The following is an 18,367-nucleotide window of genomic DNA, read 5'->3' as shown; positions in this document are numbered from 1 at the left end:
TTTACAGGCAATACAAGCCATCAATGGCCAAAACACCCTGAATGCTCAGGAATTCACCAACTTGGTATTTGAAAAGATTGATGTAAATAATGATGGTAAGTCAGTTGCTAGCCCTGAGATCATTTTTCTGATGGTCCATAAACGAGGGGATTTAGGGTTAGGAAATGATAAATGTATTTTTTAATTGCATGGTGATGAAAAGGGAAGTCAGCATTGATCACCGAACCACAGAATTTCAGAGTTTGAGAGTTGGAAAGCAATCATTTAGTACACCCCATAGCTGAAAGAATCCTCACTATAACATCTGTTATGTAACCTCTGTTCAAATACTTCCAATGAGGAGGACCTTTATTCCACTTTTTTCTTTTTTGAGAAATTTTCCCTAACCTCAAGCCTCAGTTTGCCTCTTTGAAATTTCCTCCATTGCTCCTGGGTCTAACCTCTGGGGCCAAACAAATCTAATCCATATTCCACATGATAGCCCTTAACAATTTGAAGACAGCTATCACACATCCTAGGGGAAGCTAGGTGGTGCAGTGGGTAGAGTACCAGACCTGGAATCACGATGGACCTGAGTTCAAATGTGGCCTCAGACACTTCCTAGCTGTGTGACCCTGGGCAAGTCACTTAACCCTGTTTTCCTCAGTTTCTTCATCTGTAAAATGAGCTGGAGAAGGAAATGGCAAACCATTCCAGAATCTTTGCCAAGAAGACCCCAAATGGGGTCACAAAGAGTCAAATACCTCTGAAACAAGTCATCAGCAACAACATCCCATCTCCTTAAGTCTACTTTTTCCAGGCTAAATATTCCTAGTTCTTTCACAGATTCTCATATGACACTAAACTCAAGAACTGAATATAATATTCTAGTGTGATCTCTCATTGGAGGAACTATCACCTCCTTATCTCTAAAAGTTATGCCTCTCAAGGCAGTCCACATTCTTTTTTTATGACTGCCATATTATATTGCTGGCTCATATTGGTTTGCAGACCACTAAGACCATCAGATTTTTTTAAATCAGATTTTGTGTTAGCTAATCTTTTATCAGGTTCCTTTTGCATGAAAAGTACTAAGCTAAGTGCTAAATGAAATATAAAGTTTAAATAGGCTACCAGCACAAAGGGCTAAAATACAAAATATCTGGTTAGTGAATTAAAGAGGTACACAAAAGGAGTAGGGCAAGCAGAGAAAAATGTCCTTATGAACTAGCGGGGAATCAGGAGGAGGAAGAAGTATTCCAGCGGAGCTTTAAGAACTGAGTAGGATTCAGTAGCAGAAGCTAGAGAGGGATGATGTACCAGGAATGAAGAACAGTGTGACGCAGCAGTTCACAGTGTATGGACCCCAAGACGCTTTCAGGGAATCAATAAGTCAAATCTATTTTCACGGTAATATTAAAACATTATTTCCCCATTAAAATATTCATACTTTTTCCAACTGCATATTTGTGTGAGGCAGGATTTTCTTCATATACTTGAATCCAAACAACATATTGCACAGATTGAATGCAGAAGCAGATATGAGAATCCAACTATTTTTTATTAAACCAGACATTAAGGAGATTTGCCAAAATATATTTTTAAAAGTCCTGTTCTTCTTACTATTTTTTAAAAATTATAATTTTTCATTAAAGCAGTATTAATAACATAATGGGTTTGTTATTTTTAATATAGTAATGAATAAGTATTTTTAAATTTATCAGTTTTAATTTCTAATGCTATAAATATAGATAAATGTAACCCATATAAAAAATCTCTTTGAAGTACTCAATAATTTTGAAGAATATAAGGAGTTCCTGAGACCAGAAAACTTGAGAACCTCTGGTGTAAAGATAGATGTTAGAGTGGGAAGGCACAGATTGTGTTCAGTAGAAAGAGTCCAATTTAACTGGAACATAGATTATGTGTATGGTGGGGGAAGGGGGCAGAAGCCCTATATTTTCCCATTCTTGATAAGGGTAATTCCATTTTAGAATAAGTTTGAATTTTAGTGCAATGGTTATGCCACTTAATAGCAATTATTTTAAAATTAAATTTTATTTTTTAATTAATAAAAATCTATTTTATCTTCTTCCCACCACCCCACCTATTAGAGAAGAAAATAAAAGTCAGACACTTAAAACAAATAACAGTCAAGCAAAACAAATTGCCACATTGTCCATGTTCAAAAGAATATACGCATATGTGCACACACACATACTTCTTATTCTGTACTGAGTCCATCACTTTCAGTACCTGGCACACAGTAGTCAATTAATAAATGCTAGTTGACTGTCAACAGGTGGGTAGAATGTTTCATCACGAGTCCTCTGAATTCACTTGTGTTGCTCTGAGTCAACTCAAAGTTTCATAGTTTCAGTGGGTACATGCTTTGGTTCTTCTAGGCACCTAGATAACATAGTGTATAAAGTACTCAGCTTGAAGTCAAGAAAACCTAGGTTTAAATTGGGCCTCAGATGTTTATTAGCCCTATGACCCTGGGTAAATCATGTAATCTGTCACAACCTCAGGTTTCTCCTCTATCAGATGAAGATAGCAATAGTATGGGACCCACAGGGTTGTTGCAAGGATCTATAGACTTTGCCAACCCATATAAATGTTTGGCTATTACCTTCTGTTATCTACTACCCCAGCCCTTGTGCATGGACACCCAAAAGACAAAGTCCTCTCTATCTCAGACCCCTGAAGCCAATGGCAGCCTGGAAGATTAGAAGTCTCTCTCTGCTCCCTTGGAACACAATAAATCACCCCCCAACAAGCAGTGACAGACCATTTGTAACTCATTTTAAATACCTTTGGGAAATGGCTGACATTCAGAAACCTATCAGCCTTATAGAATTTCCCCTTCTCTAGGGGCCAGCTCCCTGTCCTTTGGAAACTCCATGACACCACAAAGCCACTGTTGTGGGGGTTTGAGGAGAGAGAGGAGAGATGACAGACCCTTAATAAAAGGCTAATAGAGGGGTGAGGTAATGAGAGGAGCAGGTTTTCATTTTAACTCTTTGTGTTCATTGAGTAGGTACCAAGCTCTCATGTTCCTAATGCTTAGGACTGAAGGGCTGAAAATTCTGAAAATTAATTTTCATTGCACTGGGAAAAGTATTGGCTTCCCCATCTTAATTGCATCTTTACTAACACCCCCAGAATTCCTGGCAAGATAATTTGCAATGGGGTTTATATGGTTGAGGTCATTATATTCAAACAATTAATAATCTTATAATCAAACAAATAATATTCTTACAATCCAGACTTTCAGAGTCTTAAGGTACTGTTTATTCAGCAATTGACTTTAGCTTCTCTAATAGAGCTCAGTGACTCATATAAACACACTTATATTTAGAAATATCTTTATAAAATATATTTTGGGCAAGGAAATTACAATATTTTCTCTCCCATGAGCTATATAACAACAGTACCTGCCCCCACGGAATTGTTGTGAGGATCTATAGACTTTGCCAACCTATATAAATGTTTGGCTATTACTATCTGTTATCTGCTATTCCAGCCCTTGTGCATGGACACCCAAAAGACAAAATCTGTCTATACCTTTGTAGTTTTCAAACTGGAATCTATTTTCCAGTTAATTCTACTAATGAGATTATACTCCATTAGGTTAATATGTCCCTAACCCCCCTAACAACTACCTATGAAATTCCTGTCCCCAAAAACCACACAGAAGAGGAAGAGGAAGTATGAAACCATCCATAAGACCACTTGATTCCATTCAGATAAAGGCCAAAGCAATCATTAAATGAAGGGTAGTAAGTCATAATTCATAAATGTTCACATCTGGTGTAAATATTTACCATGAAGAAACAAAGTAAATGACTTTGACCTATGTGGAATGAGATCAGATGAACTGGTTGCACTTTAAAATTAAAGTGATCAATGATTCCCTAGTAAAACCAAGAACAACAGACTAGAGTAGAACTGGCGGTGTTGGATTCTCTCCTATGGGGCAGGGGGGAGGAAGACCTGGACGTCAATTAAGAATTATGACATCATTTCCAAGAGCTGGACCTGGAATCAGGAATCCCTTGAGTTCAAATCCAGTTGTGTGACTCTGGGCATGTTACTTCATCTCTGCCTCAGTTTCCTTATCTCTAAAATAGGGGTAATAATTATAACTCTTACCTCCCAGAGTTGTGAGGATAAAATGAGATGATATTTGTAAGGCACTTTGAAAACCTTAAAGTGTTTTTTGCCAGCTATAAGTGTGCAGAATCATAGAATTTAAACACAGAGTGGAATTTAGAGATCATCCAATACAATCTGCTCATTTTGCAGATGAAGGAACTATGGCCCAAAGAGGGTGACATGACTTGCCTAAAGTCACATAGGTAGTAATTGGAAAAATCTATGTTGTAGTCTCATATTCTTTCCACTTCATCATGCTCCCTTTCAGACTCAGTCTATTTAGCCCTGGAGAATGCATGCTAAACATAATGCAAATGAGTCATCTGATGCAATAATCAAAGGAAATAGTTTATGAAGAATTGAAAGAAGCATTATAGAAAAGGTCACTGCATTACAGCAGTGCACAGGGATTTCATGGTTGGTGGGCAGAAAGAAAGTAATCAAGAAATCTTTGTTGGCAAATGTGGAAGAGGACAGAAAGGAGTAAGATTGTTTAATGCCTCTGGGGGATCCAGTGGTAAATGCTGAGACCTTAATACACTTATCTCAAATTTCTGACTTTTCAAACTATAGAAACCATAGGTTTGAAAGGGAAATTTTGGTTTACCATCTAATTCGGATTTATTCTGCTAGCTAAGAAATTCAGAGGCACTTTCAAATTTACATTTTACCACTTCACATTTAAAACAGATTTTTTAACAAAATGTTTTATTAATATCTTTTGTTTTTGTAACATCATTTCCCACGTTGTGCTTCCCTTCTCTCCTCTAAGAGAACCATTCCTTATAACATAGGATTTTTAAAAAAAGAAAAGAGGAAAAAAGGAGAAAATAATTCCCAAAGATGATTAACATATCAAAAATCTAATGTTGTATATGCAGTGTTCCACAGGAAACCTGACTTCTGCAAAAAATAAAGGAAGATGTCTTCTCATATCCTGGTTTGTTTTTAAATAAGTACCTGCCAACCTCTTGGACACCTTTCTTCAATAAATATTTATTAATTTTTAAAAAGCCAATAATAGTGAGTCTTAGGAACACAGTATTTCCAAAGGTGTGGCAATGCTTGTGACCGTGGAGAGCTCCAGACAGTTGAATCAAGCCAGATTGATTAGAGGTTGACTGAAATAACAATAGTTTTATTGGATATCATTGTTATCGTATCAAATCACTGAACACTGAGGTCAGAGATATGAATTATGAGAGTCTACAAAGATGCAGTTAGAGTTCAGAGACAAAACAGATGCAACTATTCAACAAGGAGTTGTTTTTGTAACTAAAGTCATCAAAGGTAGAACCCTGCTGAACCGGAAAATAGAAGAGAATTATGGACTATTCCTTCCTAAAGCTATGTTGGTAGACAGAGAGTCAGGGAAAGAAGATTCATTAGGAAAGAAGGTGAGGACTAAGGAAAAGAAGGTGAAAATAACAATAAAAACTGGCATTCACATGAACACTTAAGAAAGAAATCAAGAAGAATAAGGAACATTGTGAAAAGCCAGAAGAGGATGAAAGAATTCTTCAAGGAAATAAGAATAAAAAAGTTATGAGAAATGGCAGAAAGGAAGGTGAACTGGAAAGGAATCAAAAAAGATTTGAGGCTGAAGCAATTAGGGTGATAGGAGGAAGAAGTGATAAATACTGCCTTCAGTGTGAAAGGCACAAAATACTCAAGTCTAGATGACATTTGGATGAATATCTTGAGCCTGATATCTCAGAAGTACATGTAGGACTCCAAATCAAAGGTTCTGTATTACAAATGACTCTCCCACCACCGAGTAGGAAAAAACTCAAGATGACACTTTTAATAAAGATACATTTAGAAGACTTTCAAATATTTTTCTTAAAACTCTACAGTGTCCCTGCTAGAGAATGGTATTAAGATGGATGCCAGGGCACATATCAGCAAGGAATCTCCTTGGCTTCCACTCAGGGTATTTAGTTAGTGGGATAAGATTCTGGGCTTGACATTAGAAAGACCTGGATTAAACTTTGCCTGTGGCATTTACTGGCTATGTAATCCTTTCTCAAATCATAACATCTCTCAGCTCAGTTTCCTCATCTACAAAATGAGGATAATAATATCTCTGGTACTCACTTTACAAAGTTATTGTGAGGTTCAAATGAGATAATTATGTAAAATATTTTGCAAGGCTTAAAGAGATATATAAATGTCATGTCATTCGCATTATCACCATCATCATCTTTATCCAATCCCACCTAAAAAAAAATTAAAATACTAAAAATCAATCCTCTTTGTACACTTAATAGAATGTGCAAATCAGCAAACATTTATTAGGAGCCTCCTGTGTTCTGGGAATTTTACCGGGTGTTAGGGGAAATACAATAGGGCCACTAGTTGGTATAGTACATAGAGTGCCAGGCCTGAAGTCTGGAAGACTCATCATCCTGAGTTCAAATCTGGCCTCAGACACTTACTAGCTGTGACCCTGAACAAGTCACTTAATCCTGATTGCCCCAGTTTCCTCACCTGTAAAATGAGCTGGAGAAGGAAATGGCAAAGCACTCCAGTGTCTTTGTCAAGAAAACCCCAAATGGGGTGATGAGGAATCAAACATGACTGAAAATGACTCAACAATAACAAGCAGAAATATAAAAGTTAGATAAGAAGTTTCCTGCCTTTATGGAGCTTACAATCTAGTGGGGAGAAGGTAAGACAGTAAAGGTAAAGTATTAAGTATAATAATACATGATAAGTCCACACATGATAAGGTACAAAGTAAGGTGCTATGAAAGGTTGGAGGTGAAGGATGAAGGAAGACTTCATGTAGGAGGTAGCATGTGAGTTGGGCTTTAAAGGTAGGTGGGAATTCAGCGGGGGCAAAGGTCATTTCAGGCACTAGGAAGTGCTTGATCAAAGGCAAGAAGGCAGGAAACTGCAGCACATGCATTGGGGCACCGTATTTAAATATGAGGAGTTATTAAGTTGGGCTTCTATGTAAAGTACACAAACGAAGATTGAAAAGGCAGGTTGAAGAAAGCTTCAATCCAACAAGAAGAGAAAAGTAGACCTCAGTTCTTCTTGGTTTATTCTTAATTTAAAGTCAGCTAGCTACTATCTAAATTGATCAAGAAAGAAAAACATTTTTTTTTATTAAGCACCTATGTGCCAGACACTGGGGATACCAGTATAAGGAAATGAAACAACCCTTGCTCTCTTACAACACACGCAAATGTAAGTGTATACAAAACAAACAGAAAGAGAGGGGAGTAGGTCAAGAAACATGGCAGTATTTGAGCTATATCTTGAAGGAGGTGAGGAGAAAAGTACATTATAGGCATGGGGGAGGCAGGGTGGCCAACGTAAAGGCATTGGTGGAGAGCCATGTATGAGGAACGTAGATAAGGCTAGTTTAGGGGCACCAAAGAGTGTAGGAAGGGGAGTGAGACTGATAAGATAGTTTGGGAACCATTTGTGAAGGACCTTAGAAAGCTAGGAGTTTATATCTGATCCAAAAGCAATAGTAAACCATAGAAGTTTATTGAATAGGGGAATGATGTGGTCAGATCCCCATTTAAATGAGAGAATAGTGATAATAGATGTAAAGTTCTTAGCACAGTGCCTGGAAGTAGTAGGTGCTTAATAAATATTTCCTTCCTTCCTTTCTCCTTTTCTCCCTCCCATCTTTTCTCCCTTGTTTGTTCCTTTCTTCCTCCCCTTCCTCACTTCCTGCTTGCCTGCCTTCCTCTTAAGGAGAATTATTTTGGCCTCTATGTAGAAGTTGGATTGTGATAGAAAGAAATGCAGCAGGAAGACGAGGTGAGGGATTGTTGAAATTGTCTAGGTGAGAGGTGATGAGGGTTTGAATTAAGGTGGTAGCTGTGTGACTAAGGAGAAGGTATCATATGTGAGAGAAGCTGCAGAAGTGGAAAAGGCAAAAATTACGAACCTAGGTGACTGAAAGGATGTCTTCCTCAAGACAGCTGGAGGGAAATTTAGAGATCATTTAGTCCAAATGGCTCATTTTACAGATGAAGAAACCGAGGCCCAAAAGAGTTATGTGATTTGTCCAGGTCACCTGTGTAGTAAGTAGTAGTGCCAGGATTCAAACCCAGGTCCTTTTACTCCAAGTTCACTTTTTTGAAGGCTGTAGGATTAGAGCTAGTTGGCTCTGTGTGTAGGGAGAATCTCAGTTGATAAAGTGTGTGTGTGTGTGTGTGTGTGTGTGTGTGTGTCAGTGTGTGTTGTGTCAGGTGCTGTTTGTAGGTACTCTATTTGTGAATAAGGTTGAGGAGAGACAACAGTAAAAAAAAATTTAAAGAATAAAATAAAAAAGACTGCAACATCACCTGTGGGGACCTGCTAGTAACGATACCACAAAGCAATGGGGATCACTGGAAGCTCTTCTGATGAGGGATCCTTGGAGGGGGGTGGTAAATGGGTGCTCATTATTGATGGGGGGAGGGAAGGATACTTTATGATTAGTTCATGGAAGAAAAGGAGTCTGGAAGAACTAAGAGAAAGACCCTATTATGGAGAATATAAGATGAAGTTGAGGCAAGGACTCTGGTGGTAGGGAGGGGCAACATTTTTTGGCTTAAATGACCTTTTGAGAAGAACTTTCTTGATGTTATGGTAAACCATTGGCCTTGGGAAATAACTGCACAACTAAGTTAAGGTTGGACCTGAGCTTATCAGGTCTCTTTCTAAATAGCTTAACTGATAATATGGAGTCACCAAGTTTTATATTAGTGATAACTTAAATTTCACCTACATCATACATTTTTAAGTAAAGTCTGTAGTGATAGATGTTTTTGTTTTTCTTTGTTAGTGCCAACCTTTGCTGGTGTCACTCTCTCTTGGACAAGCCCACATACAAGCATGCACTTCCTCTACCAACAATACTCTCTGTGAAATCAGAGACACTGTCTTAATCATCTTTATTTCTCCCATAATGCCTTGTATATAGTATGTACTTAATGAATTCTTGTTGAATGAATATCCGCAGAGTTCAGGGCAAGGCTTTCATTCTTTTTTTTTTAAAGAGGATATCTTAATAACTTGCCATTTCAGCCAAATAAATACAAAATGTATGTATATCAAACTCTTTTTTGTCTTTTTTCTATTTACCTCCATTCCGTTATATTCATTTCATGAATTCACTTTTGTCTATTTATACATTGGTGAGATTTGAGTGCATCCTAATTGCTTCTCCTTTATTTATAAGTAATTGTTCATGTCCCCATACAACAACATCCTATCCCTTCATACATACCTTTTCACAGTCCATGATCCATGTCAGTAATAAATGCATTTCCTCCTTACCTTCCTAGCTTAGAATCCCTAGCTTCCTTAAAGGCTTAATAAGTGCCACAAGGCCTTTCCTGATTCCCTTCAATTTCTAGCACTGTTCTTCCCTCCCCCTCCCAAATTACCATCTAGGTATTTTATTATTACTTACTTGTATCCATATTGTTTTTTTCCCAATAGAATGTAAGCTCCTTGAGTACAAAGACTGTTGTTATTTCTTTGTAGCCCTCGTCAAATTTGTGTCTAGGGCTATTGACAAAAATTTTCCTGAGGAATAGTAATGAGGTTCATAAAATGTAATAAACAAAAGGAAAGGCTCTTGAGGCTGGGACTATTTATCAGGGGGGAAGTTTTCCTCAATGTCCCAATTTAGTCACAGCTTTTTTTATACCTGTCCTGCAGCATTTAGCACATTCTGTCTTGGTGGCACAGTGAATAAAGTTCTAGACTTTGAAGGCAGAAAGATCTGAATTAAAATCCTGCCTCAGACACTTCAGTCGTTCATTCAGTCAATAATCACTTACTACGTGTCAGGCGCTGTTCTAAGTGCTGGGGATACAAAGAAAAGCAAAAAATGATTCCTGCCATCAAGGAGCTTACAGTCTAACAGGACAGACAACAAGCAAGCAAATATGTACAAACAAGGTATAGGCAGGATAAATTGGAAAGAATTAAGGGAGGGTGGGACAGGCTTTCTGTAGAAGGTAGGATTTTATCTGGGACTTGAAGGAAGCCAGTAAACAGAGATGAGGAGGGAAGTATTCCAGGCATGGGGGACAGCCAAAGAAAAAGCCTACAGGTCAAATGTCTTGTTCATGGATTACTAAGTAGGCAAGTGTCTCTCCATTAAAGAGTATATGGGAAGGGAGGATGTAAGGGGTAAGAAGACTAAAAAGGTAGGGAGCATCCAGTTTATGAAGGGCCTTCAGTGCCAAACAGAGGATTTTGTTTTGATCCTGAGGTGATAGATAGGTACTGGAATTTATTGAATAGTATGAAGTGACATGGTCAAAGACGCACTTTAAGAAAATCACTTCGGTGAGTAGGTGAAGAATGGACTGGAGTGGGAAGACACTTGTGGCAGGCAAACCAGTAAGGAGACTATGTCCATTGTGCAGGCATGAGATGACGAAGGCATGCACCAGAGTGATGGCAGTGTCTGAGGAGAAAAGGGAGCATACGTTAGCGATAGTGCAAAGGTAGAACTGACAGGTCTTGGCAACAGATAGAATATGGAGGGTGAGAAATAGTGAGGAGTCAAGGATGAGTCCTAGGTTGTGAACTGGAGGGACTGGGAGGTTGTTGGTTTCTTCTAGAGTAACAGGGAAGTTTGGGAGTTGGGGAAGGTTTTAGGGGAAAAGAAAATCAGTTTCGTTTTGGACGTGTTGAGCTTAAGATGTCTGCTGGACACCCAGTTTGAGATGTCCGATAAGCAGTTGGAGAGGCGGGATTGGAAGTCAGCAGAGAGGTAAGGACTGGATAAGTAGATTTGAGAACCATCAACACAGGGTGATAATGGAATCCATGGGAGCTGATGAGATCATCAAGTGATTAGTATAAAGGCGGAAGACAAGAGGGCCTAGAACAGGACCCTGTGGGACATCTGTAGTAAGAGGTCACGATCTGCATGATCTGGATCCAGAAAAGAAGAGCAAGAAAGAATAGTCAAATAGGTTTGAGAACCGAGAGAGTAGTATCCCCAAAACCCAGAGAGATAAGAGTATCAAGAAGAGAGTACCCAACAGTTACAAAGGTCACAGAGAGGTCAAGAAGGATGAGGATTGAGAATAGGCAGCTGGATTTGGCAAGTAAGAGATGACTGGCTGCAAGAAAAATTATGTTTACAGGAAGTAAGGAGGAAGACTTCAAACTTTATTATAAAAGCAGCAGTTATCAAAACCACCTGGTATTGGTTAAAAAATAGAGAAGTAGATCAATGGAACAGACCAGACAAGGAAGATTCAGAAATAATAGGATTCAATGACCCAGTGTTTGATAAAGTCAATAACATATGTGACCTAGGGAAACTCCTCCTTTCTGATAAAAACTGCTATGAAAACTAGAAAGCTGTCCGGTAGAAGTTAGGCCTTAGACCAACACCTTTACTGCACTCCACAATACATTCCAAATGCATATGTGACCTTAATATTAAAGATCGCACTATAAAAAAATTATAAGAGTAACAGATCTGGTACCTCTCACAGCTATAGATAAGAGATTTATTCTTAATCGAATAAGGGATAGAGGCAACTAGAAAAGATAAAATAGATAACTTTGATTACTTAGAACTGAAAAGCTTCTACATAGACAACGTTAATGAGAAGGAATAAGAAGGAAAGTGGATGATGTGTGTGATGAATACAGAGAAGCGGGGAAAACTCTGTATGAATTGATGCAAAGTGAAGTAGGCAGAGCCAAGATAACAATATACACAGGAATTAGAACAATCTAAATGGGGAAAAAGCCACATCAAAAAATCAGAAGTAAATGTAACAAAATTACAAAGATCAAGCAGGACTCAAATGAAGAGATATGAGAAGACATCCCCTAATCCACCTGTGGGTGGAGGCAGGAAGTCGCAGCTGTTACATATTACACTTGTTAGAAGACTTTCTCACTGAGTCAAACAATTATGCTGATTTCTTCTTTAAAAAACAACAGCAAATCAGGTGAGGTTGGAACTGGTCACATCTTCAAATGCACTCACATATATCTGGGACTTTAGAGTTTTACTTTTCTTTGCCTGGTACAGGTAAAATGCTTCTTGACTTTTTTGTCATAGGAGATAGCTCCAGGAGTGGGGAGGAGGAAGGATCTATGGAATACCATGGTGATGTAAGAAGCAGAAAACATCAATAAAAATTATTTAAAAGAAAAAAATTATTGGTAATTTTGGAGAATTGTTTCAGTTGAATGATGGGGTCAGAAGCCATATTGTAAAGACTTAAGAAGAGAGTAAGAAAGGTGGAGGCACCTCTTGTAGACAGCCTTCTCAAGCTTAGCCAAAGACTACCCCACTGTGACCATGAGCAAACTACTTAACCTGAGCCCCAGTTTACTCATCTGTTAAAGGGGATTATAACAACACCTACCTCACAGGGATGTGATGAAGATCAGATGAAATAACGTATGTAAACTACATCGCAAAACTTAAAGAAGTGTATAATTAACTGTTATTTTAGTATGTCTTACCCTCCCCTCTAAATTGTAAAGTCCTTCGAGAGCAGAGACTAAATCTTACATGTCTTTTTTTTTATCCAGAACCTTGCGTAGTGTCTTGCATATAATAAAGCCTCAATAAATTTTCACTGACTGAATGAATGAATTGGTCTGACAGCTCCACAGATTCAGAAGCCTTCATTATTTTGCTGTCGTCCTCTCCCTTCCCCTAAATGGATATTTAAAGAGGTAAAAGAAATCCATTGCAAGTTCATTTTTCAAGCAAAATGTGCCATTCAGGGCCAGCCTTACAGATGTTAGCAGAATAACCAGGCCCCTAAGTAGTGTCATTTAATATCTACCCTCCCCTACAGCCTATGGTTTGTCAAGGGCACTGCTCTTCCTCATTAAAATTCTCACCATTGGACTCGTTGATAGGTTAGATTACAAAGGCCCTGGAGCCCTGAGGGGATGATATTAAGCAGGAAGGCAGCTTTCTAGTGGGGAAGAAAGCCTGCCAGACACATGACCTGAGTATAAGAGGTTTGTATTATATCCCTGGACCAGCGAGGGTAGTCCTAAATTAATGAAGCATGGGAATGGAAATGAAAAAGAAGAGAATATTATAGACCAATAAATATTTAAAGAATATTTAGCTAACTTTCCAATTCTGCCTAGGGCTAGTCTTGGTACCATATTTAAAAAAGAGAAGACATTAAATCATTCTTACAAACAGAATTTATTAGGAAACTAGCATTGTAGACAGAGTATTGCACTTGTATTTAAAATGACCTAGGTTCAAATCATGCCTCTGACTAGCTCTATGGTGCTGGGTCAATCTCATTATTCCTCTGAGTTTATTTATCTGTCAAATGATGAACCTCATTTCAACCTCACCTGGTTGTATGTGAGACTCAAATTAAATAATCTTTATTAAGTGTTATCTTAATGTCGGCAATAATTGACTTCCCCTGACCTTGATGATTAAGAATTAATCATATATTCATCTAGAACTGGTCACATCTTCAAATGCACTCACATATATCTGGGACTTCAGAGTTTTACTTTTCTGTGCCTGGCACAGAATAGGCACTTAATAAGTGCTTCTTGACTTGGCTATTCTTACAACCGTTCTGTGAGGTATGTCAGGAAGACATTAGAATCTGCATTTGATATGTGAGGAAAATGAACTCTAGGGAGTTTAAATAGAAGTTTAAGTTGAAGATTTGCCCACAGTCACATAGCTAGTAGGTATTAGAGCTGGCATTAGATGACCCCCAAGGTCACTTTCAGCTTTAAATTTGTGATCCTATGATTTGAGCCTAAATGACTTCATATCCAAACTTATAGATCACAAGAAGATAGAATTAGAGTTATATGGGATCTTATAGACCATCCAATCCAATCTTTCATTTTACAGATGAGAAAACTGATGTCCAGAGAGATTAAATGATTTCCTCATAGTTTTACATGTATAATAGTTAACATTAAAAAAAAAAATTTAAGGTTGCCAAAGTGCTGTAAAACATATTATTTCATTTGGTGTTCTCATTAACCCTGTGTAATAGATATTAATTATTAACCTCATTTTACAGATGAGGAAACTGAGGCTGAGAGAAGTTGGAACTTACCCGTGGTCATCATAGGCATGCACGGACCATGGTCCTCAGGGGAAGGACCAGTGGTAAATATCTGCTCCAGGATGGGTTAGAACATTATGAATGCCTAATTAATGTCAGAGGCATGATATGATATCCAGATCTTCCTGACTGTAAGCCCAATACTTTTTCTCTTCCACCTGTGAGCAGATATCAGAGAGTATGGCAGACAGATTCTGTAAGAAATATAGTTTAGGAACATAAATTGCCCTGCCCTGAGGCAATCGTAATTTCTAACTGACTAAAACTGGTTGAATTAATCACCAAAACAATCATCTCTAACCCTGCCTGCAACATTTCTTGAGTATCTTTATATGCCAGGCATTGAGTAAGAGGGGAACTGTTTTATAACCTAAACATCTAGCACAGTGCCTTAACGAGTTAATTAGTAATTAATAAGTGCCTCAGTAAGCCCTTAATAAATGCTTGTTGGTTGATTAGTTGATTGGTTGAGAAGAACTTACTGTCTGGTTGGAGAGATAAGATACATAGATTAAAAACAGTAACATGTCAATAAAAATATTCAAAGTAATAATTGTAATAAAAATGGGCTCTTCATTGTAAAAAAATTTATATGAAAATAACTGTCCATTGAATAGGGAATGGCTGAACAAAGTATTACAAAAATGTAATGAAATATTATAAAACTAGAAAAGATTTTAGGGACTAAGAGTGATACCAATCATAAATGATTCATTATTTTTTCCTAATTGCTCATATATTTATTATATTCTAGGAGAGTTGACTTTAGAGGAATTCATCAGTGGCTTAGAAAAAGACCAAAATCTTTTGGAGATGATTACCAAGAGTTTTGACCTCTCCCATGTACTGAAAGTAATTCAGAACGGGAGGAAGCAAGACACCTGAAATATCTTGCTTTAGACCTTGACCAAGGACAAGGACCTTCGAGATAACAGGAAATTCAGCTATGGAGACTTTATTTTGCCCAATGTCTTTCCTACACTCAGTGGACACTATAGCTCTTGTACCAAGAAAGAATCCTTCTCTTGTGGATAATATTGTTGGGTGCAGATGTAACATTCTTGAATCAGACTAATAAATAAAACTGTGATATTCAACTCTAAGAAATCTTCCATAAAGTTATGAGGCAGATACACTGTTGTTGTTCTGTTTAAATATTAGTTGTTCTGTCCTGCAGACTAGAATGTGGTAATAAAGTTGATGGGATAGATTTCTGGATCCCATCACTTAAGGACAGAATGCTTGTTTACATTAACATGCTCGTACCAACTAATCACTTCTTAAAATGGAATTGAGTTACTTGGTAAACACTTTCCTCACCATTTGTTTCAGAAAAATAACCACTTGGTAAAAAAAGTTTTATTTAAGCTCCTAGTTCTTTTTGAAACCATATATTACAGATGACCAAGTTCTTGTCCAGTCTTTTCTCTCCCTTCTTTTATTTCTTATCCTAAATGCAGTCATGAATTAATAAACGTTCTGTTCTAAAGAAACAGCCTAGACAACATGAGAAGTGGTTTGTTATAGTAAAAAGAGCTAAATGTTTGCCAGATAAGCTCAGTTCTTCCACCAACAAGCTCTGTGACCGTGCAAGTCACTTAACTTCTGAGCCTCAGTTTCACCATTTGTAAAATGAGGGCATTGCCTTTTGCCCACCCATCTCATAGGCTCAAGTTAGATAATGTGGCACCCTGGAAAAGGTACTGAATTTGGAGTTAAAGAAGCTCAGCTCAAATCCCAGTTCTGTCACATTCCTTTTATGATGTTGGTCAAGTCACTCAAACAGCCTCTGTTTTTCATCTATAAATGAAGGGGTTGGACAAGACACCTCCTAAGGTTCCTACCTGTTCTAGATTGATGATCCTGTGAATATATGTGAAAGCCCTTTGTAAAGGATGATACATATTTAAGGTATTATTATCAAAGGGGAAGGAGCTTTGAGTTAAGCAATGAGAATGTTTTCTTTCAATTTGTTATAAATTTGTGTCTGGTTACACATGAAACTGTGATACTGCATCTGCAATTACTATGCCAGTTGTTGTTTTGATGAGTACAGCAGACAGCCGGGCTTTGCAGCAACAAGCACTTGACATTTTAAATGGTCCTGACATTATAACTCTGACATTTCATGCTTTTTTTTTATATTCCTTCCAAGAGAAAATGTAATGATGAATGGGATTTCTTGATGGGTTATAACTTTTAAGTTTGGGGTTTCTATAACCCAGGTGCATTAGTGTGTCCATCAGTGCTGGGCTTCCTTACAGAAAGAAAGTACAGACTGAAGAGCAGATGTGACGTATCTTCACATTTAAAATGTTATAATTATACTTTAACTCACTGGTTGTAATACATACACTTTAAAAACAATTTAAGTAAACCTCAGGGTTCCTGCCCACTTCAAAGAGTTGTTGTGATGATCAAATGAGATAATTTCAGGGATTAGGTTTCCGGTTTTGACTATTCCAACTAGCTAGGTGTGTGTGACCTTTACCTTTACGTAAGCATTGTTGTTGAAGGAGGGGCCAAGTACTATGGCTTAAAGTTGGGTTGGCACTAAGAGAAGAATAGTGAAAATTCCCGTAGCTGGGCTGAATGGAGCTACTTTTATGCTAATAAAGGCAGGCTTAGCCTGGGAGTTTTAGGAGGAGGATGAGTTGTCCCTGGCAGCTGTTGGGAGATAATCAGGGTGCCTTGTTGTCTTAAGATGATTTTGATTATTTGTAGAGTGATTGTCCCACATTAGACTCAGTTTCCTCATCTGGAAAATGAGAATAACATTACAAGTATTACACTTCTTATGGTAATTGTTAGATAAGCACTATCCAAGTATATCTCTAAGGATTATGATGATAATGGTAATAATGTTTTATCTTCATGACCTAGCCTTTTTACACATGGCCAATCCTGTTTGTGAGAGTAGAAAATAACAAGTATAGTTTTCTGTTACTCTGTTCACATTGTGCCACCTCTGCGTAGTCTTTCTTTACCCTATTTTAGCAAGAGTTTATGTCACAAAGAATCTCTGCCCCAATTCAATGTAGCCCAGCAGATTCTTAATAAGGGAAATGATCATCAAAAAGACATATAAGACAGAAGCTCAGGCCAGAAATTCTATCCACCCCCAGAAGAGAGTGGAGCCCAACTCCAATATAAAGTTAAAAGTTAAGAAATACTTGGGGAAAATAAGCAAAGGGTGAAAAAAGAACCTGAACATAAAAAACTACTATGGTGACAGGGAAATTCAAAACACAAACTCACAAGAAGACAGTTACTTAAAAACATCTAAAAATGCGATTTGGACAAAAGACCCACAAGCATTCCCAGAAAATCTTTTTTTAAAAGCAATTTAAAAGCAAAGAGTGGGAAATGATTTTTAAAATTGAATAAGAGTGATAGGAAAAAATGGAAAAGAAATAATAACTATGCAATAAAATCATGAGAATAGAATTAATAGCTTGATAAAGGGGGTTAAAAAAATACTGAAGAAAATAACTCCTTAAAAATCAGAATTGACCAATAAAATAGATAAGCCATTGGTTAGTTTGACTTATTAAAAGAAAGATGAAAACCTAATTACTAGTATCAAAAAGGAAAATGGTGAATGCATCACCAATAAAGATAAAGTTAAAGCAATTATTACCTAATTATTTGCCAATAAATCTAACAATCTGAGTGAACATATGAATATTTGCAAAAGCATAAATAGAATGCTCAAATAACCTTATCTTGGAAAAAAAGAATTAACAAGCCATAAATGAGTTCCCAAAGATACTGAGGAATAGATGGATTTACAGATGAATTTTACCAAACATTTAAAGAATAATTAATCATAATACATATAAGCTATTTTTTAAAATCAGCAAAGAAGGAGTCTTATTAAATTCCTTTTATATCACTAATGTTATTTTGAATACCTAAAACAGGAAGAGTAAAAACAGAGAAAGAAAACTATAGATCATTTTTCCCTAATGAATTTTGATGCAAAAATTTTAAATAAAATATCACCAAGGAGATTATACCAATATATCACAAAGATAATACACTATGACCAGGTGGGATTTATACCAGGAATGCAGGGCTAGTTCAATGTTAGGAAAGCTATAAGCATAATTAACCATTTCAGTAACAAAAACAACAAAAATCATATGATTATATCAATA

The 18,367-nt window shown here is 37.2% G+C and overlaps 1 protein-coding gene across 1 annotated transcript in view; it reads left to right on the top strand.

The window, feature by feature from the left end:
• Positions 1-15,633, top strand: part of GUCA1C (guanylate cyclase activator 1C) — a 53,145-nt gene extending 37,512 nt beyond the window's left edge. Inside the window, exons 3-4 of the mRNA XM_020999848.2 lie at positions 8-95; positions 14,962-15,633. Coding sequence (XP_020855507.1) covers positions 8-95; positions 14,962-15,092 — 219 coding nt within the window. The 3' untranslated portion in view covers positions 15,093-15,633. The remainder of the gene's footprint in view (positions 1-7; positions 96-14,961) is intronic.
• Positions 15,634-18,367: the final 2,734 nt, after the last annotated feature.

Source organism: Phascolarctos cinereus, unplaced genomic scaffold (assembly GCF_003287225.1).
Source record: "Phascolarctos cinereus isolate Bilbo 61053 unplaced genomic scaffold, phaCin_HiC Scaffold_726;HRSCAF=1367, whole genome shotgun sequence".
Taxonomy (NCBI): Eukaryota; Metazoa; Chordata; class Mammalia; order Diprotodontia; family Phascolarctidae; genus Phascolarctos; species Phascolarctos cinereus.
Note: the sequence above shows the minus strand (reverse complement) of the source record. Positions and strands in the feature narration are given on the sequence as shown.